This window comes from Ctenopharyngodon idella, chromosome 6, assembly GCF_019924925.1.
Source record: "Ctenopharyngodon idella isolate HZGC_01 chromosome 6, HZGC01, whole genome shotgun sequence".
NCBI lineage: Eukaryota > Metazoa > Chordata > Actinopteri > Cypriniformes > Xenocyprididae > Ctenopharyngodon > Ctenopharyngodon idella.
Genome location: NC_067225.1, coordinates 32,396,568 through 32,419,676, shown reverse-complemented (window position 1 = coordinate 32,419,676; position 23,109 = coordinate 32,396,568). Strand labels below are relative to the sequence as shown.

Here is a 23,109-nt window from a genome sequence, read left to right as displayed (position 1 = left end):
TCTACTTAATGATTTAGATTCTTTAACGATTCCATTAATGATTTGTTTAGTGCTTTTGAAGAATTGATAAAATTTTGAGATGGATTTCAACAGACATCACAACCGGTATAGTCTGATTCATAAACAAATGACTCTCATGAAGCAGTTCTTTTTGATGAATTGATCATGAATCAGCTTCAAATCAGCTCATATGATTCATTTAGAGAGTCATGTGTTCACAGATTCCATTTCATTGATGATTCCGATTCCTTAACAAATACATGAACAATTATTGTCTTTTAGTAATTTTTGTAATAGAGTTTGAGACAGGGTTATTATAGTTAACTGAAACCATAAAAAATAAATGTTTTCTAAAAAATAAAATATAAGCTTATTAAGCTTATATAACTTATATAACTAAAACTGGAATAAAAAAATAATAATCACAAAACCACAACAACAAAAATAAAAACTATAATAGTGTCTCAATGATATTAAAATAATTGCTAAATAATATTGTCTATTTATTGTAAAGATTGGGTTTCTCTTTGTTTTCACAGACCAGCTGTCCTCAGAACAGTCATGGCTGCTTACGGACAGACGCAGTACAGCCCGGCGTTACAGCCGACAGGCCCTTACACACCGTACACACATCACACACAGGGCTACAGCATGACGTCCTACAGTGAGTGCTCACTTCACAAGCACCCTAAATATCACAGCTGATTTGACTACTGAGCGTATCTCTTTCTCTCACATGATCAGACATTAAAACAGAAGACGGTTTGAGTCATTCGCCAGGTCAGAGCAGTCTGCTGGGATACACGTCGAACTTCGGCGGGACGCCACCCGGTCAGGCACTATACAGCTACCCCACACACGGTCAGTGTCACAGCCGCATCTTATCTATATGGTATTTCAGAACTTGGATTGGTTTATTATCTAGTTTTTGAATGATTTTTCCAAAAATGTGTACACTACAGTTCCAAAATTTGAGGTTGGTAAGATTTTTGAAATAAGTCTCTTCTGCTCACCAAGGCTGCATTTATTTGATCAAAAATACAGTAAAAATATTGAAATCTTTTTTAAAATTTAAATTAACTAATTTCTATTTGAATATATTATAAAATGTAATTTATTTCTGTGATCAAAGCTGAATTTTCAGCAGTCTTCAGTGTCACATGATCCTTCAGAAATCATTCTAATATGATGATTTGCTGCTCAAGAAACATTTCTGATTTTTATCAATGATGAAAACAGTCACATTTCTGTGGAAACTGTGATAGATTTCTAAACAACATTTATTTGAAATAGAAATCTTTATAAATTTATAATAAATTTAAATTATAAATGTCTTTAGTATCACTTTTGATCAAATTAATGTGTCCTGAATAAAAGTATTAAATTCTTTAGAAAAAATTATAATAATAATCCTGACCCCAAACTTTTGAACCATTGTGTATGTCATTAGATTTAAGAAATAATTAACAGACAGCTTGTCATTATCACAGAAAATAACCCAGACATGGAGATCAGGACTATGACGAGTAGTGATGCTGAAAATTCAGCTTTGATCACAGGAATAAATTACATTTTACAATATATTCAAATAGAAATTAGTTCATTTAAATTGTAAAAATATTTCAGTGACTATGAAGAAAAAGAGTATGAGACTAACTAGCACAGAAACTGCTCGCCGAACAGTCGATTATACAGTTTAGCATCATTTTACAAACATGATTGACAGAATATCCCAAAAGTCATTTAATAAATATTATCAACCAGAATATTATAATATGTTTTGTTGATATCGCCTACAGCTCTAGCTATAAACAAATACACATGTTTTTGTACATCTATGTTTAGTGGATAATTAGAAATCCCCACAAACACACAGATTTTTCAGGTGCCGTCTACAGTCGATCCCCCCTCACACACACACACACACACACACACACACACACCTGTTCCCCATTATCCGCGGTCTGGGGTCTGGCGTCAGGCGTCTCTCTGGTTCTCTCAGGAGGTCAGAACCTTTCTCCGCTCCCCTCCACAACACGCTGGCCATTGGAGGAGCGTGTTTGCGTGGGAGTGAGTGTCAGACAGGATCTGAGCATCGGATCGCAGTCAGTCACCCCTCTTCTGCCCGCAGTCCTGATTTTGCCACCACAGTGTGAAATTGACCGTTCTCGGTCAAGGTCAAAGGTGAAGTGGCACTAGGCACGTTTTCAGGTTTAAAGGAATAGAATCGTTTACGTGTCATCATCATTTACTAACCCGCATGTTGCTCCAAACCGGCATGACGTTTTTTCTTCTGTGGAACACAAAAGGAAATGCTTTGAAGAAAATTGGAGGTGTTTTTTCATGCAGTGAAATCATATAGTGGCTGCAGGCTGTCAACAAACTAAAAGGACAAAAGAGCAACATAAATGTAGTATATAAAGTTTGGTAACACTTTATTTTGATTGTCCACTTTAGACATTCTACTGACTGTAAGTAACTTTGCAACTACATGTCAACTTATTCTACCAACCCTAACAGTCTACTAATACTCTGATGAGAGTTAGTAAACATTTAGTTGCAAAGTTTCTTATAGTTAATCGAATGTCTGAAGTGGACCATCAAAATAAAGTGTAACCAAAAGTTTTCTAAAACCATATGACAGCTTTGTGTGAGGCAGAGATATTATCATTTACTAAAACTATTAAAAGACATTTTTGTTAATTGAAATAAAGATTAAATAAAATACAAATATTAGATAAAAAACCTAAACTTAACAAAAATTACAAATGTTGCCTTTGAAACTAATTGAAATACGTTTAAGTTAAAGCACTAAAATCACTAACCAGAAATAAATTAAAAAATTGAACTAAAACTGAAATAAACAAATTGAAACTGAAAAAAAAACCTAAATAAACTAAATTTGACATAAAATGACAAATGCACATAACAAAATGACATAAAGGCCAATTCAAAATATGAATAAAAACTATGATAGTATATAAATAATACTAAAATAACACTGGTGTGAGGATGAGACTGAATTTAAATCATTATTCATTAAAAAGTCTCTAAAAATATATTTTTGTGTTGCACGATAGAAAGTATAAATCATATTCGTTTGGGACGGCATGAAGGTGAGTAAATGAATACAGAATTTTCTCTACTACCGTTCAAAGGTTTGGGATAAAAAAAGATGTATTGAAAGAAATTGATATTTTATTCAGCAAGGGCACATTAAACTGATCAAAAATGACAGTAAAGACATTTATAGTGTTTAAAAAAGATGTATATTTCAAATAAATAGCATTAATCAAGCTTTCTATTCATCAAAGATTTTTCCACAAAAAATATGAAACAGCACAACTGTTTTCGACATTGATAATTATCAGAAATGTTTCTTGAGCAGCAAATCATCATATTAGAATGATTTCTGAAGGATCATGTGACACTGAAAACTGGAGTAATGATGCTGAAAATTCAACTTTGATCACAGAAATAAATTACATTTTACTATATATCCACATAGAAAACAGCTGTTTTAAATTATAAAAATATTTCACAATTTTTACTGTATTTTTGATCAAATAAATGCAGCCTTGGTGAGAATAAGAGACTTCTTTCAAAAACATTAACAAATCTCACTGATCCCAAACTTTTGTAAAGTAGTGTGTGTGTTTGAAATATTCCAGAGACATTGAGACACACAGAGTCCTAATGCACAGTGACATCTACTTCCTGTCTGTCTAATTAGCATAATCAATGAGTTATTAATGCTCTAGCAGATAATATAATCTATTACGTATTAAAGTGATTTACTGTAATTCATAAGCACCCCGAGACATCATTTACTGTAAAATTGTCCGCTTGTGAAATGGATGGATTTCTAATGGGTCTGGGAAAACGCGGTTACTACGTCTCGCGCTACATCTCGCCGGTCTCGTTTGATTTATAGGCGAATTCCAACAGGAGACCCGCTGTAGCATGAAATAAATAACCCTTCTCTGGGTGCCAAAGGTCCTCGCGTTTCACCGCTGTGGAGAAAATCAGAAACACGGCCGCGGCGTTCGCCCACTTCTCCCTCCTCCTTTGAAGACTTTTCGTTTGCTTCCTTCGAGATTTCGTGCTGTTTTGACAGAGTCATTTATCTAGGGCAGGTTTCAGAAAGAGACCGAGCGCGGATATGAAGGGAAAGAGACAGACTAAAGGGAACTAGACGGGTCTGGAGAAAGACAAGTCCGATAGCGGATTTGCTCTCGGCTCCACGCTGCCCTTTCTCACCTGAACTGTTTTCGTAGTCATAAATCAAGCAAACTTTCTCTGAGCTCTTTAAACGTGTCTATATTTCACCAGCCGTCCACAAGCCGTTCCTCGGCCGCTGCCTGTCGTGTTTCCTGCGCTGTGTTTGTGTTGGACCGCGAGCTCTGGAGTGTCAGGGCCAGTCTTTACCACAGTCAGCTCGAAGTACACTCTTAAACTAGCTTTGTGCTTCTTTTCCAGGCGGCAGCATTTCTTCTGGAATTTTCCAGGGTGCAAACAGCATCACAGGCTCAACGCCATTCAGTCCTACACAGCAGGTAGGTCAAATTAGGAAAAATGCATCACGCAGCACCTTCACTGATGTACTACAACCACCCTTGAGACTAGACGACCTGGATGGATATACTGTGTACCCTTCGCCAAAAAATGACATGGCTACAGTATATCATAATTACAAAAGTACATTATAGATTCATTTAAGCCATGACTTCAAAAAAGGATGTTCTTCCTCTGTGTTTTTGTCTTGTTTTCCAGTAAAAACATCTAAACATTCTTAATTCAATAAACATTTACTTGAGAAGTGACTTAAAAGATTAGTTTACTTCAGAATTAAAATTTACTCACCCCATGTCATCCAAGATGTTTATGTCTTTTTTTTCTTCAGTTGAAAAGTAATGAAGGTTTTTTTTAAGTAAACATTCCAGGACTTTTCTCCATATAGTGGACTTCAGCAGTTACCAACGGGTTGAAGGTCCAAATGTCAGTTTCAGTGCAGCTTCAAAGAGCTCTACACGATCCCAGATGAGGAATAAGGGTCTTATCTAGAGAAAACCATCGGCCATTTTCTAAAAAAAATTAAAATGATATACTTTTTAACCACAAATGCTCATCTTGCACTGCTCTGCGATGCGCCACACATTACATAATCACGTTGGAAAGGTCACATGTGACGTGGGCGGAAGTACAGATCCAGTGTCTACAAAGCGAACGTGCAAAGACTAAGTCAAACGCCCTTTACACAAAAAAAAGATAAAACAATGATTTCAGAGGATTTTGAAGTTGTAGAAGAAAATAAAATGGAGTTTTTTGCCCTACTGCGGTACTTCTGCCTATGTCACGTGGTTAAAAGTATATCATTTTTTATTTTTTTAGAAAATGACCGATCATTTCTCTAGATAAGACCCTTATTCCTCGTCTGGGATCGTGTAGAGCTCTTTGAAGCTGCACTGAAACTGACATTTGGACCTTCAACACGTTGAACCCCAGTGAAGTCCACTATATGGAGAAAAATCCTGGAATGTTTTCCTCAAAAACCTTTATGTCTTTCTTTCTTCAGTCGAAAAGAAATTAACATCTTGGATGACATGGGGGTGAGTGAATTATCAGGAAATTTTAATTCTGAAGTGAACTAACCCTTTAAGATGTCTCGTTTTCTTATCAAAATTAAGAGTTTTTGCTTAAAACAAGAATAAAATATCTGCCAATTGGGTCAGAAAAATAATCTTGTTTCTCCTTTGAATTAAGTTAATTCTTCTTACCGCATTTGCAGATTTTCCTTGTTTACTCACTTAATTTTGATCTTTTTGTTTGTTTGTTTTTTGCTTCAATGTATCTTGATTTAAAAAAAAAAAATTGATAACGTTTTACAATAAGATTCTATTTGTCAACATTAGTTAACATGAACTAACAATGAAAAGAACTTTGGAAGAATTTATAAATCATACTTACTGTTAATTTTAACATTAGTTAATATTAATTAATAAACCTCAGCTATCATGAACTAAGAAAGAAGAGTTGTATTTTATTAACTAACATTTACAAAGATTAATAAATACTGTAACAAATGTATTGCTAATTGTTAGTTAATGCATTATCTAATGTTAACTAATGGGACCTTTTTGTAAAGTGTTACAAAAAAATGTAGCGATGGTATATGAATTTGGTAATCAGACAACCATCAGTGAACCAACAATAGGGTTTAGATGGTCCAGTAATGGACTTAAATTAAGAAAATGAGAAATAAAAGTAGTATATAGTCTGCGATTATTCACTCATGTCCTTATCTCCATCAGGATTTCTCAACATATTCTAGCTACAGCCAAAGTCAATATTCGCCATACTACAACACACACTACAACAGCCCGTACATCACCACCAGCAATATCACACCCTCCGCCATCACCTCGGCGATACCCTATCAGCACACAGATCATCCTGCTGTATCGACCAATCACAGCCCAGAATCCCACACAGGTGAGCTCTATGGTGAGAAATGATGAGACTGATTAACATACTATAGTAAATATAGGGGATATTTATGAAAATACTATAAAAACACTTTAGTTTAGGGTCCAGTTCTCACTATTAACTACGACTTTTGCCTCAATAAACTCCTAATTACTGCTTATTAATAGGTAGTTGTTAAGTTTAGGATTAAGAATGTAGAATATGGTCATGCAGAATTAGGCATTAATATGTGCTTTATAAATACTAATAAACAGAAATACATTCTAGTAATATGCATGCTAATAAGAAACTAGTTAATAGTGAGAACTGGACCCTAAACTAAAGTGTTATGCAGATTTTTTACTATATGTCTCTCTATTTATGTAACCTGAGAATAAAGATCAATATATAGGGAATACTTCTTAAAATAATATTAGAAATATTCTAAAAAGGTTTTATGAAATATATATAAAAATACTGCCAACTTGTAAAAGCTGTTAAAACTTAAAAAAAAACTTTTCAAGTTGCTTTAATATCCAGATTTTTGACTATTATGTCTCCCTATATATGTAATAATGCGAGTATAAGGCAAAGCTCAATATATAGGGAATACTAATGAAAATATTATTAAAAATACTTGTATGAAATATATATATATATATATATATATATATATTAAAAATAGTGCTGACTTGCAAAAATGAAAAGTTGCTTTGTCTCTCTATATATGTAATTTGAATATAAAGCAAAATATGTTTTAATATGTTAAATACATACTACAAAATATGCTGTATTATTTTTAAAAGTTTGTGTTTGACATTATTATGTGTTATGTATTTTAGTATTTAATACAATAATGCTAACTGAAAACTTTAAAGACTATTTGCTTTGGTATTCAGATATTTGGTTGTATGTCTCTGTGTATATGACATGTCATCACATGTGTTTGTGTGTGTGTGTGTGTGTGTGTGTGTGTGTGTGTGTGTGTGTGTGTGTGTGTGTCCAACAGCAGAGTACCACGCTCCCACGAGTCCTCCAACCCCAGGAAAGGAGCAGGAAGGCGCTCCGGCGAGACGCAGCTCGGATGGGAAGCTGAGAGGCAGGAAGCGGGCCAATGACCCCGTACCCCCTCTGGACTCTGACATTGAGGTACAGATGCTGGCGATCACGGTGTCCCTTTCACAACGTCTTTCATTAACATTCCTGCGCTGCACACCGTAGGGATAACTTTCACATCCAACAGTCCAGTTGTGCAATGATGTCTGGCAGCAACCTAATTTAAAACTGGAATGGACAATGAACTTAAAGGGATAGTTCACCTAAAATAAATGTTTTATCATCATTTTAACACGTTCGAAACCTGTATGACTTTCTTCCGGATGAATGTCTTTCATACAATGAAAACTGATGATGACAAAAAGCACAATAAAAGTTTAAAAAGTCATTCTGTTAAATAAGACGTAGTCATACATGCTTTGAACAACAGCAGAATGAAATAAAATGACAAATTTGTGTTTTCTATGCTTTACAAAAAGCTCTGTTGCTGTTGGAATATATTGTATATTAAAATATCAATATAAGTATTTGATTACGAGACAAGAGAAGCTGTAGTGTGTAGTGTGATATGAGATATAGAGCGTTTGCCGGTCTGCCCTTAAGCTGTGAAATGTGGCTGAACTACAGTTATCAGCATATTTTTATCATAAACACAACATTGAGATATTATGCAGTGTTTTGGAGTAAATACTTTTCTTGACTAGTAAGCAGATTATATTTGTACTCATGCTCATCATGTGTGTGTGTGTGTGTGTGTGTGTGTGTGTGTGTGTGTGTGTGTGTGTGTGTGTGTGTGTGTGTGTGTGTGTACAGAGAGTGTTTATTTGGGACCTGGATGAGACCATCATCATTTTCCACTCACTCCTCACGGGGACATTTTCCACACGCTTCGGCAAGGTACAAACCAGTTCCTCCACTTCACTTGACACTGCTTTAGTTTTGCTTTAGAAGACGATATTACGTTCTTTAAGAGATTTATATTATTATTATTATTATTATTATTATTATTTTGTATTTGTAACTTTTAAAGTGGTAAGTTTGATATGAGATATACAACTATATATATACAGTCAAACCAAAAATTATTCAGACATTTTTGATATTTTTGATATATTTTTACTAGTGGGTGCAGGACACTATAGTTCATTTATGTAAGTGAGGATAGCAAAATAAAGTGAACTGTGACATATTATACACAAAAATTGGGTATGACCATGTTTTGCTTAAGTGTTATCTGACATAATAAAGAATAATTTTTTCTGACACAGTTTAACTCTGAGATCTTGTCATATTTTATTACCATTTTTTTAAACTATAGTGAATAAACTGTATTAATGAATGAAATGTTCAAGGTGTCTGAATACATTCTGGTTTGACTATAAAGAATCCTGAAAAACTGTATTACTGATTCCACAAAAATATTTAAAAACTGTTATTTAGTTGTAATAATATTACAAAATATTTAATTTTTACAATATTTTTGTCAAATAAATGCTTTTATATAAGCATCTTTATATATAGAGAGATTGCATTTATTTGACCAAAAAAACTGTAAATATATATATATATATACATATATATATACACATACAGTATATTGCTTTTGAAGACAATACTATGTTTTTTAAGAGATTATTATTAATTATTATTATTATTATTATTATTATTATACTATTATTTTGTATTTGTATCTTTTAAAGTGGTATGTGTAATTTCCTATAGCAATAATGGCATAAATCACAATATAGTTTTTTAAACTGTAAATTCAATCCCCCAAAATTTTGTATATATAAAATAATAATGGAACGATGACTACATTTTATTAATCCAGAATGCATATAATATACTTATACCAAGACTGCATTTATTTGATCAAAAGTACTGTTTTATATATATATATATATATATATATATATATATATATACACACACACACTACCAGTCAAAAGTTTGGAAACATTACTATTTTTAATGTTTTTGAACGAAGTCTCTTATGCTCATTAAGGCTGCATTTATTTCATAATAAATACAGAAAAAACAATAATATTGTGAAATATTATTACAATTTAAAATATATATATTGTTAGAAAAGATTTATATTTTGAATAAATGCTGTTCTTTTTAACCTTTTATTCATCAATGAATCCTGAAAAAAAGTATCACAGGTTCCAAAAAAATATTAAGCAACACAACTGTTTCCAACATTGATAATAACTGAGTATCAAATCATCATATCAGAATGATTTCTGAAGGATCATGTGACACTGAAGACTGGAGTACTGATGCTGAAAATTCAGCTTTGCATCACAGAAATAAATTATATTTTAAAGTATATTAATATAGAAAACCATAATTTTAAATTGTAATAATATTTCACAATATTATTGTTTTTTCTGTATTTATCATGAAATAAATGCAGCCTTAATGAGCATAAGAGACTTCGTTCAAAAACATTAAAAATAGTAATGTTTCCAGACTTTTGACCGGTAGTGTGTGTGTACATACATATATATATATATATATATATATATATGTTACAATTTAAAATAACTGTTTTCAAATATTTTTGTGGAATCCATAATACATTTTTTTCAGTATTTTTTGATGAATAAAAAGTTCAAAAGAACTGCATTTATGTTTTTGATCTATTTTTCCCAATGAATAAATATGGTTCCACAGCTGTTTTAGAGTAACGTCGCCGGCAGAAACTAAATGCGGAAGAATGAAATGAACAGTGAAAGATATAATGAAGCTCCAGTCAAGCAGGCTTGTTATTTGGCCGCTCTGATTTGATTGACGCCACATGAACTTCTACGCAATCTCCAGGCAGCTGATGAGGAAACAATGGTCATGTTTCTTTTTCTTGGCCCGCAATCTATTTTGAATTCCCACGATCCCTTGCGGATTTGACGTGACACATAAGAGACTCTGAGAAATGCCTGGCCGTCTCGAGCGCGCAGCTCTTTGGACTTTCTTTTTGAGGACTGCAGAAATGTTGCCGTGACTAATGCGTCTAATTTCAGATCCAGGAAAAAGACTCCAAAATAGCTTTTTACTCCGGCAGGAATCCACTGGAGATAGAAAATCAAAGAAAACATCCATATTAAACTGAAATTGGGCTGGAGTTAAATAGGAACAAGTTTGATGTGTGTCATGACAAAGCTGCTTACGCTCAGACAAAGAGCCGCGATTGCGTTGGCTCAGATTTCGCATCTTTAAGTAACAGGATATTTAACACGCTTTTTTTATACGTACTTCATGTCAAAGCCATAAGCCCATCACTGTAAACAGCCTGTTTGAGCTGTGATTGGCCCGCAGCAAGACTCAACCTACTCCATACAAAATATATAGGTCAAAATAAAAAATAAAATGTAGAATGAATCATATATAGATATACATATATAGTATACATTACAAAATAAATGTTATATTTATTATATTGCATATACTATTTTACATTTCTTTTATATTTTCCCATTGTTTTGATGGCGCATTTACACATGAGCTTTCCTCTGAAGTACATTTTTGAAAGATTTTAATTTTAAAAATAAGATTTCTTTCAACCATGCTATTTTCAATCCACGGTATATTTACAATAAGTTTCTACTGTTGAAACAAAAAGTTACAACATTTTGGCAAGAAAAAAAGTATGTTTTTGTTTTACCATACATCTTTGAACTTTTTACTGTCTGTCCTAAAATCCACTCTGAAATGTTCATTTGTAATTCTAAAGTGGTAAATCTATTATTCTGCGTTTGACTGCCACCTGTAATAAAGTCGTCCATTCATGGCGGTAGATTATGGGTTATTATCTTAATTAAAGCAGGACAAACTCCCAGCTCCTCTGGCTAAGGCATTCGCTAACAATGATTAGGCGTAGATGAAGAGACGTTTCGCAGTTAATCTGACACTAACCTCTGGCTGACACCTGAAGCTTGATCAACTGCCAAATGTAGGTGTTAAGCGGCCTGTTAGCTAGTGCGCACAATGACTTAGCTTATGTTAGCATGGGGCTTCACCTACAGAATGAAGAGAGAACAAGAGAGAAAAAGCTGTAGTTTGACATGCTTCTGATTAAAACCACAATGACTGTGCTGAGTGATCAGCATTCTTGTCAGACAAAAACCTGTTGTACCGCACGCTTCTACTCAGAGTGAGATAATATAATCATTACCTGTCACTCCTGCGCAAAGTTCAGGTATGAAAACTACTTTGATGTGCTCTTTATGTTTGCAGGACTCTGGCAAGGCTGTTTCTCTGGGCTTGTGGATGGAGGAGATGATCTTCAACTTGGCTGACTCGCGTCTGTTTTTCAACGACCTGGAGGTGAGCAAAACATCAGAACCAACAACGAAATCACTTGGGATTTTTAATGCCATTGTGTTGCAAAAATGGTGTCACTTATAAAAATACAGGTAAATTATTTTATAATGTAAGCAGAAAGAGAGCACAGAGTGGTATTAGACATGAAACTAGCACAAAAGTTCACAGTTGGTTCATAAAAAAAAAAATAAAAAAAAAGATTTGCAGCAGAACGCTGTGATTGACCAATCAGAATCAAGTATTCCAGAAAGCCACGTGATAAACTTCTCTTGATGGTCAGAATCTGCACCTGTAAGAGAAATAAGAGCTGTCAATCACAAAGCTCTACATATTCCCCACCCCTCATGACTTCATTTGTTAAATATTTTTGCTGATTAGATAATGCTTTCAGACGCCAATAAGACTGCAGTACTCTCTGCTCATTTGTACACATTTTACCATAGTTATTTTTTACCATATTTTTTTCTACATGTGGTGACACATACTTGGAATATTCCTTTTGTTAAGCAACAGACAAAAATATGAGGAACATTTTTTTTTGACAGCTGCAAAAACTGCTCTGTTTGCCACAAATATGCAAAAAAAAAAAAATATATATATATATATATTATATATATTATTTAATACTAATATATTAAAAATTAAAAAGTTTGAGTTTGGTAAGACTTTTTAATGTTTTTGAAAGAAAACTTCTGCTCACCAAGGCTGCATTTATTTGATCCAAAGTACAGTAAAAACTGTAATATTGTGAAATATTTTTACAATCTAAAATAGCTGTTTTCTATGTGAATATATAGTAAACTGTAATTTATTCCTGTGATCAAAGCTGATCATTCTAATATGATGATTTGCTGCTCAAGAATTTCAGATTATTATCAATGTTAAAATACTTTTTACAATATTTTTGTGGAAAGCGAGATATTTTTAGGACTCTGATTAACAGAAAGTTCAAAAGAACATTAACATTATAAACATCTTCACTGTCATTTTGATATTTAATGCATAGTTGCTGAATAAAAGCAATAATTTGCTAGTATTTACAATGCAAAATACAGATTCACGGGTGGTCAGAAATATTTATGACTGTAAACTTTCAAAACAAACAAACAAGAAAAGTGAATTAAAGGGCATTAAAGTGTTTGTTCAATATATGCAGAGTCAGTGTGTGAAAGGACCTCAGTTTGCCCTCTGCATGAAGAAAGGAGGGATTAGATGCTTTAAAAGCTTTCGAGGAGGTGGTGCAAAAAAATGACAACATTAGAGTGCTTAATTAGTGGTGTGTGGCTGCCACTGAAAAGCAGATTTGTCCCAGGGAGGAACAACAGCCCTGGGGCGGAGGGCACAGGTTTTAATGACAGCCCCTTCCCTCTTGTTCTGTTTTCCCTGTAATTGCATTCAAATAGTCTAAGGCATCATTCAGCATTCAAACACTGCTCCAGTTCAATCGATCTGTCAGCTGGGGAACAGAAAGCTGCCGCGGGCAAAATAACTGCACGAGGTCAACAGCTTAGAAATACAGGCGTGATTGATGGCCTAATGTGCTCATTTAATGCTTTAATTAATCAGAAAAATCTAGAGAGAGAAGGTATCTGGGTAGCAGAATAGTTGGTAACACTTTATTTTAGGGTCTTTTAACTAGTTGCTTATTAGCATGCATAATACTAGAATATTGGCTGTTTATTTGTACTTATTAAGCACATATTAATGCCTTATTCTGCATGACCTTATTCTAAATTCTTAATCCTACCCAATACCTAAACTTAACAACTAACTTACTATTAATAAGCAGTAAATTGAGTTTATTGAGGGAAAAGTTGTAGTAAATAGTTTATATGTGTTCCCTATACTAAAGTGTTTCCAAATAGTTCAATGGTGAAAAGCAAAATTTGGGATGGGTGATTATTAATATCAGAGATATGTGGATGGAAAAAAAATTTCATGCATAAAAGAATAAACGAACATTAAAGAAGGAATCTACGGAGCCCTGCACATGACATGTACTGTAGGGAAAAAAAAAAATAGTAGGCTAAATTGTGTGCACAAATTACTAAGTCATTCCCTCGATTTAGAAATCGTGCGCACGAATTAGCAAATCCAGGGAACGAAATTGTGCGCACTATGTACTGTTTTTTTTCTTGCATGTCATGTGCGTGGCTCTGTAGGAATCCACCCTAGCACTTGAAAAAAATCTAGTTATAATTACAGTAATTTAAGAACAATAGAAGTCAGTGGGAGGTCGGCACCATGATATAAAACATGACATGTTGAGGCATATCTGCGAAAATATGAAAAACAAAAGGAGAGCATGAATGTCTTTTGTCAGTGCTAAAGTCTGAGTAATTGTTTTGCATTGATTAGCGTAATTCAGTTTGTAAGACTACATGAATCCAAATCTTTATCCAATTTACACGTGTTATGCATTGCTAAAACAACATGGAGAAGCACACTAGATAATTATTTCAAGTACAGAGCAGATGTTCAGCTTATACATCGACTATTGTAATTAGTGTATACTGGCGGTCGTACGCACAAACTCAGCCAAGACAAAAGCTAATTAACACACAATATCGGGTTTAGATGGCGAGGTTCTGTCTGCCATCTTTCTTATATTTTACCCTCCGGTGTTAAAGGCGCCTGAACGTCTTGGGTCGCGGTGGCCTGTTCCTTCTTTTTTAATACTTCACTCTCGCTCTCATCGTCGTTCCCTGAGGCTCGGTGGCGGGTGAACCTGTCTATACACAGTACATCACTCGGCTGTAACGTATCCACCTCATGCATATCTGCTTTCCTTTCATTTCCCAGGAATGTGACCAAGTTCACATCGATGATGTGGCCTCGGATGACAATGGGCAGGACCTGAGGTAGCGTATGACTTTCCTTCATCTAGCCAAGTGAGCAACAATATGAGCATTTCTAATAAAATCCATATTATATGCCATAAAAGGATCCTTTTCTTCACATAATGGCATGCTACTGACATGTTGAGTATTAAAGGTTGTTGGTTTTTATCATAGTTTCGCTCTGCTTCCAGACTCTTTATGACGGACTTTAATCACACGTTTAACAGCATGTCCACAGAATTATTAAACAACAGTCCTCTTGAAAATTAAATTTCTGTCATTATTTATTAACCCTCTTGTTCCAAACACATATTTCCATTAAAAACACAAAATGAGACCATGTGGTGACCACATCTGTCAAGCTCCAAAAGTACAAAAATTAAAAAAAAAAAAAAAAAAAAGTACAGTAAAAGCAGTCTATATTAGTTAGTAAATATCTTTAATTGTAATTTATTTTCAAATCTTTTATTGATTTTTACTCAAAATATTTTATTTCAATTTACAGAATTTTTTTTTTCAATCTATGTATTTATTTACTATGAACTGATGCTATATGAATATTTAAATATATATATATATATATATATAAATATTTTTAAAAAAGCTCCAAAAGAACAAAAACACTCAAAAAGGTACAATAAAAGCAGTCTTTATGATTTTGTTAATGTCTTGTTGATTTTTACTGAAAATATCTTTTATTTTTTATTTATTTACTTTCTATGAACTGATGCTATATGAAAAAGCAGAAGAAATATTAAAAAAAGCTCCAAAAATGCTCAAAAAAGTACAATAAAAGCAGTATATATGATTTAGAAAATATCTTTTACTTTAGTTTATTTTAAAATCTTTTTTTTATTTTTACTCAAAATATCTTATATCAATTAACTGCTTTTTTAAAATTAATTATTTAATTAATTTACTATGAACTGATGCTACATGAATATTTAAAAAAAAAAACATGTATGAATATTTTTATGAATATAACAACACTAAAAAAAAAAGTACAATAAATGCAGTCTATATGATTTAGTAAATGTTTTACTTATTTTAAAGTCTTGTTGATTTTTACTGAAAATATTTTTTTTCTAATTGATTAATTTTATTTATTTATATTGAACTGATGCAATTATGAAAAAGCAGAAGGAATATTAAAAAAGCTCCAAAAGTACAAAAATACTCCAAAAAGAAGTACAATAAAAGCAGTCTATATGATTTAGTAAATATCTTTTAATTTATTTTAAAGTCTTGTTGAGTTTTACTGAAAATATCTTTTATTATTCTTTTAATTAATTTATTTATTTACTATGAACTGATGCTATATGAAAAAGCAGAATGAATATTTTTTTCCAAAAGTACAAAAAACAAAACAAAAAAATTAAAATAAAAACAGATTTGATTTGTATTTAAAATATCTTTTTTTTTTTTTTTTTTTTTTTTTTTTTTATTTACATACTATGAACTGATGCTATATGAAAACGCAGCAGGAATATTTCTTTAATTTCCTTTTGTGAAATGACATGGTGAATAAATAATGACAGAATTCAAATTTTTAGGTAAACAATTACTTTTACATAATGGCATGCTGACATACTGGTTATAAAACATTATGGTTCCTTATATCAGTTTCGAGACAGACCCTCGCTCTGGTTCCAGACATTTTACGACGGATATTAATCACCCTTTTAGGAGCATGTTAGTAGAAATAATAATGTAGTTGAGTGTTTGGTGGGTGTAGAGCGGATCTAAAGCTGACCGTGTGTGTGTCTGTACTTGCAGCACGTATAACTTTGGCACAGATGGCTTCCAGAGCCCAGCAGGTGGAGGCACGCTCTGCTTGGGCTCAGGTGTTCACGGCGGGGTCGACTGGATGAGGAAACTCGCCTTCCGCTACCGGAGAGTGAAAGAGATCTACAACACCTACAAGAACAATGTAGGAGGTGAGAAGAGAACACTGCAGCATTCAACACACCTGCTTTCACTGCTGTGACTACAAGCATAATTAGGGTCTGAAATGACTATTATAAAACATACAGTTCTGCTTCTGAAACCTGATTGGTTGAACCACGTTGGAAGCCGTTTTAAAATAGCTGAAGTAGTACACACACCTGTAACCACACGTCAGTTGACGAGTATATTATTGCATCAACTGCAAACATCGTACAGTTAGGCTAAAGAACTGTTACTAGGTAGAAAATTATGATCAAAATAATAATAAAAGTAATTATTGACAACATTAATAATAAGAAATAATGACGATATTATTATTGCAAATATTATTCATAATGAGAGTTCTTTAAATATTAATATTAAAATATTAATTATATATATATATATATATTATTTAAATATATATAGTGTGAATATTTTTATATATATATATGTATGTATATGTATATATATGTATGTATGTATATGTATATATATGTATATATGTATATATGTATATGTATATATATGTATATATGTATATGTATATATATGTATATATGTATATGTATATATATGTATATAGCTATAGCTACAGGCTCTTTTGGTCTAGTGAGATTTTAGAAATTAAATACATACAATAAGAAACATTCACAATGAGTGACAGTTGTAATTTGGTTTATCATTAAGGTAAAAATGAAAAAAATAATATTTTTACTATGGATTTTCAGTTCCTTGAAAAGAAGAAAAAGTAAATGATGAAGGCGTGGTAAACAGTTTTCAATGCACTTTTAATTTGACCTTCATATAACGAAAAAAATGTTGAAATGTCTTTCTCGTTTCAATAAAAAATAAATATATCAACCCCAGAACATAAAAATGCCTGTAGTTTTATAAACAACCAATTATTTAATTGTACATTGGTGTCTTTTATCATATTACTGTTGTTGTTGTTGTTTTATAAAAGCAACGAGTCACTCAAGGTCGTGCATTACACTGATTTTACGCTTTATGACAAACAACCCTGTAAAATCACTGTAATTCACTGATGACGTGGCTTATTGATTTTCAACTGAAACAACATTCAGTTAACTTGAATCTTAAATTGCTTTTGTAAATGGTAGGTTTGTTGGGCAGTCCGAAGCGGGAAGAGTGGCTTCAGCTGAGGCGGGAAATGGAGGTTTTGACGGATCTGTGGCTGACACAGGCACTGAAGGCCCTCGCTCTCATCAACTCCAGGTGAGGAGCCTTAATAATACATATAAAACAATACAGCACTTTGATAAAGGAATAATCCAGGTTAAATAAACAGGACGTGTGCATGCCGTAGAGTTTAAGAGCGGAATCAATCTTCCACAGCATGCCACAAATACTGAATCTGGAATATTCTTTTAACAATAGACTTATTTTATAGAAAGTTACAACAGTTTTGTGTCACTCAAACATAACAGGCTTGGCAAGCGTAGCACCTTGTCAGCATGAAAGATTGATGACACTGGCGGACGATGATTAATAATAGCACTTGATTTGCCAAGATTTTTCTGTCTCAAAAGTGAGGTTTAGCAGAATGTCTAAGCTCAGGGAATGACTGCCCGATGGCTAGCGTGAACGGCGCTCGGGACGGTAGATTGTACTGTCACTTACACGATCGGGCCAGTGCTGCATCATCACTTTTTCAACCATTCTCAAATAACACGCAAATTTGAAGAGCATGCCAAGTTGGACGTGATGCTATATCTCTTTAGTGTATTCTGACAAACTTAGTACATGTCATCACATGTGCTGCATCATCACAAAAGTTCATCATTTGCACATGTTTTTAAGCCTGGTACAATTTAAATATTCAAGTGCAAGAAGACATTGCAGTTTCATTGTAAAAGTTGTTACTTCTTCCTGAGTCTCTCCATCAGTATCGACTCCGGTTTGAACAATGTAAGGCTGAACACCGTTACTGACAATCCTCATTTTGGCTGCATGAGATTCTCCAGCTTTGTTGTTGTTGAGCAACCGAAGCGTGAGCTGTTAAAGCTCCGCCCTCTTCTGGAAAGGGGGCCGGGAGCAGCAGCTCATTTGCATTTAAAGGGACACACACAAAAACGGCATGTTTTTGCTCACACCCAAATAGGGGCGAATTTGACAAGCTATAATAAATGATCTGTGGGGTATTTTGAGCCGACACATTCTGGAGGCTTATATTACATCTTGTGAAAAGGAGCATAATAGGACCCCTTTAAGTGAACGTAAACAGTTAAGAAATAAAACGCACGTGCAACAGTATATTGGATCCGTGCATTAGCTCTTAAAGTGACAACAGCCTAATATTCCTGCTGCTGTCTGTTTTTATTGTGAATCAAACAACAAAAGACAGAGAAAAATCACTCACTGCTCTTGTCTGAATAACTTTTATAACTTGAATAAGGATTAATCTATATTTATTTTATACAGTGAAGACTATGCAGTGTTATTTTACATCTGATTATTCAATTTCTGTACCTGAAAACTATTGGTAGACCAACCTGAAAAACATAAAAAGCACTGTTTATTTCATTTGTATGTTTGTTCTATTGTATTTATTTGTGTTATTGTTCATAATTTGATTATCTTATTTTATTACTGACAGTTTACTTGTCTTTAATAATATTTAAAAGTTAGGCTAGTAGTTTTTGGTGTCATAACCTTACAATGTAGTGGCCAGAACCTGTCAAGCTCCAAAAAGAACCAAAAATCATCATAAAAGTAGTCCATATGACTAGTGCACTATATTTCAAGTCTTCTGAAGTCCAATTTTAAGCCTTTATTCACTAAAAATCTTCCCCTTCATCAAAGCTCTAAATGTGTATACTTTACAGGCCCTAATTGCAGAGATTCCAAAGTAGAATTCCAGACAAATTTTTGTTTTATTTGTGGCTGCACTATTATCATTTTTTACAAATGAGATAACTTACATATGTTTCCTTTCACAGACCAAACTGTGTGAACGTGATGGTCACCACCACGCAGCTGATTCCAGCTCTCTCCAAAGTGCTTCTCTACGGTCTTGGAGGAGCGTTCCCCATCGAGAACATCTACAGCGCCACCAAAACAGGTTCGCTGCCTCTTCAAGCGCTGCATTTCTGACAGTTTTCCTGATCTAGAAACAGAAGTTTTAACGTTGTGTATGTGTTACAGGTAAAGAAAGCTGCTTTGAGCGCGTCACTCAGAGGTTCGGCCGGCGAGCCGTGTACGTGGTCGTAGGGGACGGTGTCGAGGAGGAGACGGTCGCCAAGAAGGTATGCAGGAATGACTCCAAAATGCATGCTGAATGAGTAATCATGCATTATGGTATTTTTAATATAATTATTAGGGGCCAAGCACCGAAGGTGTGATGGCACCTATTGTATCCGTTGCCGTTCTTATTATTCTTCTTCTTCCACTCTGGGAGTCTATGGCAGCCCATAGAACCGCTTGCGGGAAAGTTATGAAATTTGGCACACTGATAGAAGACAGTTCCAACATTAACTACAGCAAATTTGGTGTCTCTAGATCAAACTCTCTAGCGCCACCACTTGTCCAAAGTTTCACTCATGTTTACGCTAATAACTTTTGAACCATAAGGGTTAGAAACAAAAATGAAAATTTTCCCGCCAGATTTTCCCACCAAAAAAAATACTTTTTCAAACTCCTCCTAGACAGTTGCTCCAATTTTCATTAAAAAAAAATCAAATAATCTTCATTCTATGCTGGCAAAAAAGTTGTCAAAAGCTTTTTGATAAACCCAACCATTCTCAAATAACGCACAAATTGAAGAGTATGCCAAATTGGACGTGAGGCTATATCTCCGCAACTCTTTAGTGCATTCTGACAAACTTGGTACATGTCATCACAAGCATGACCTGAGGCCATATGCTGCGTTTCAGCACAGCGCCACCAACTGGTCCGGAGATGCAAAAATGGCTATTTTTGCTTATAACTTCTGAACGGTTTGGCCAAAATTATAAAACTGGTCTTGTTAGATTCAGGGCATCATGTCGACTTGAATAATATCCAATTTTACCAAATCGGCCATTTTGGGTGTTGGCTATTTTGCATTTTGTAGCAAAATGTTGTATTTTTTGAACATATTATAAAACTCCATATGGGTCATCAGCACGATGCCCTGAAGGAGACTGAGAAGTTGAGACAGCACCATCTAGTGTTGAAATCAAATATTCATATGCTCATAACTTTTGATGTGGTTGACTTATTTTCTTAGATTCCTGAATCCTTGCAGAGTCCAACGATACCTAACATGCTAGGTTTTGCCTTATGGTTTGTGCAATGTTGTAAACAATGTTTGCGAATATCTTAGAAACCGTTAGTCCAATCAAGATGAAACCACCATAGGAAATTTGGAAACATAGGTCGTTGGCTAAACGTTACAGCCCAAATGCCAAAATTTTGATACTAAGTGGCAAAAACTAAGTTGTGCATGGGTCATTTTTCATGTACTCATACATGTCTATACCGTGTCTTTTTTCTGTGAAATCTTTGCTGATTTTTATAAAGTAAATGTAAGAATAACTTTTATATTAGTAATATTTCAAGATGAACACTTACTGGACTGAAGCAACTGAGGTTTACTTGATTATCATACTTTTTTTTTTTTTTTTTTTGATTTTTTTGGCTTTTGAGGAAGGTTTATTTGTTCATCTCTCAGTCATTATTATATTGCATTGCATTATATCTTTTAAAACTACAGAGCTTTGATCATAAAACTAAAGCATTTAAATATATTCTTAAGACATTATTGCCAGATATAGAGTGATGAATGATATTTATATAAGTTTTTTTTTATATGTAAGTATCTGCTATACTGTTATAAAGTTCTTATTGATTTACATCACAAGCATCAGCATTTCTTACGTTTTGGTCATATAAATATTAGTATCTGCATCAAATTGCATATATTTGCTCAGTTTGGGCCTCCTCGAGTTTGAGATCCAAATTCTTACTATATTAGACTATATGAGTCATAAAAGCCTGATGTATCAAATATGACACTCAACAAAAACACACGCTTTTTAGATTTTTTTTTTTTTTTTTTTTTTCTCCAAAAGGTCAAAAAACTTGAATTTTACAAAATTAGATATTTCATATGTCAAGCTTTACAAGTTGGTATTGTATAAATTTTAACTTGGTTACTTTCTCATGTCCTGCAGAAGAACATGCCGTTCTGGAGAGTGACGTGCCGGGCGGATCTGGAGGCGTTGAGTCATGCACTTGAGCTGGATTACCTCTAGAGGGCAGCATCTGCTCATCAGCGCTCCAGCCCGTCTGTCTCCCGCTGCGCCTCAGACGTGTGCGGTCGACAGGAATCACATGACCGAGCCAAGAACTGCAGGACCAATCAGCAGGGAGCAGCAATCTTACTGGAAATGTTTGCTTCAAATCAATCCAAGAAAAACACTTTTGTCTCTTTCTTGCTCTCCACCTGAGAGGCTCAGTTCTTTCATTCACTTTCCTTTTCTTTACAACAGCACTGCACTGAAAACCAAGACCCAGCAAAGATTTATTTTAAAACGTCTGTGTTTGGAATTACATATTATCATACCACTCAAACCAGTTCTGCAGTATATATACTGTATATACACTCGGATGACACTGCATCTGCTCAAATGTGTAGTATACAACAGAGAACATTGATTTGATTGAATATTGCAAAAATGAATCATTAAATAAATGTTAACTACATTGAAATGAATTAAGATACATGCTATTGTACTAAAACTGCAGAAAAACTAACCCCTCACTTTTTATACGAGTACAAAGTAGTGCAAATCCAAAAAAAAACCCTGAAGCGATTTAAAAGTGAACTAACCATGAAATTAGTGAAAATATTATAGCACATTATAATGCTACTGTTACTAAAAGAAATCACATTATTAACTTATGAATTTCAGTGTCCTGTGAGTTTCTAATTTCTTTTCTTCCCGCACTAGAAACTGTCTCTGGAGCATCATGTGGTTTGTTACTGGATGTATATTTGTTTAATGTTTCTTGTACTTTGCTGACGTTGATATATTACTGTATGTGCCGCGCTGATCCTGTGATCCTCTGACCTGCATGTGCTCTTCACACAACCTGTTCTGTTCGCTATGATTTGTATATAAGGTTTTATTGTTGATTATTTCTGGGCTTATTATAATAGAATAAAGATAAATTAATTCATTCTCAAGGCTCCTTCTTAAAGCTGCATTTGCCTTGTGTGGAAAGTTTACTTCAAGGACATATATATCAATGATATATACACACACACACACACACACACAAGGGTCATTGATGAATAAAGTTTTTAAAAGTGTAAAAAAACATAATGGAGATATAATTCATTTTGAAGTTTTATTAAGTGTTAACAATGTGATTGTGTGGTTTTTATAATCAATTAACACTGCTTTTGTCATTTTTTACAAGATGGACAAAATTTGTCACCAAAAAAGTCATTTGGTTTAAACAAAATTTTGATTTTATGAATGACACTTTT

At 33.7% G+C, this 23,109-nt stretch overlaps 1 protein-coding gene and 1 long non-coding RNA gene across 3 annotated transcripts in view; one reads left to right on the top strand and one right to left on the bottom strand.

The window, feature by feature from the left end:
• The window catches only part of eya2 (EYA transcriptional coactivator and phosphatase 2), a 42,134-nt gene extending 19,338 nt beyond the window's left edge, over window positions 1-22,796 (top strand). For both annotated transcript variants that reach the window (XM_051897782.1, XM_051897781.1), the window contains exons 4-16: window positions 540-664; window positions 745-861; window positions 4,480-4,556; window positions 6,312-6,492; window positions 7,475-7,614; window positions 8,335-8,418; window positions 11,758-11,847; window positions 14,647-14,705; window positions 16,461-16,621; window positions 17,735-17,849; window positions 19,574-19,695; window positions 19,779-19,879; window positions 21,788-22,796. In XM_051897782.1, the coding sequence (XP_051753742.1) occupies window positions 562-664; window positions 745-861; window positions 4,480-4,556; window positions 6,312-6,492; window positions 7,475-7,614; window positions 8,335-8,418; window positions 11,758-11,847; window positions 14,647-14,705; window positions 16,461-16,621; window positions 17,735-17,849; window positions 19,574-19,695; window positions 19,779-19,879; window positions 21,788-21,868 (1,431 nt within the window). In that variant the 5' untranslated portion in view covers window positions 540-561 and the 3' untranslated portion in view covers window positions 21,869-22,796. The remainder of the gene's footprint in view (window positions 1-539; window positions 665-744; window positions 862-4,479; window positions 4,557-6,311; window positions 6,493-7,474; window positions 7,615-8,334; window positions 8,419-11,757; window positions 11,848-14,646; window positions 14,706-16,460; window positions 16,622-17,734; window positions 17,850-19,573; window positions 19,696-19,778; window positions 19,880-21,787) is intronic.
• LOC127514694 (uncharacterized) lies at window positions 749-4,472 on the bottom strand. Its single transcript, XR_007930686.1, has 3 exons — window positions 4,261-4,472; window positions 1,944-2,293; window positions 749-885 (listed from the first exon to the last, which is right to left on the bottom strand). It is a non-coding gene; the product is annotated as an uncharacterized LOC127514694 (long non-coding RNA).
• Window positions 22,797-23,109: the final 313 nt, after the last annotated feature.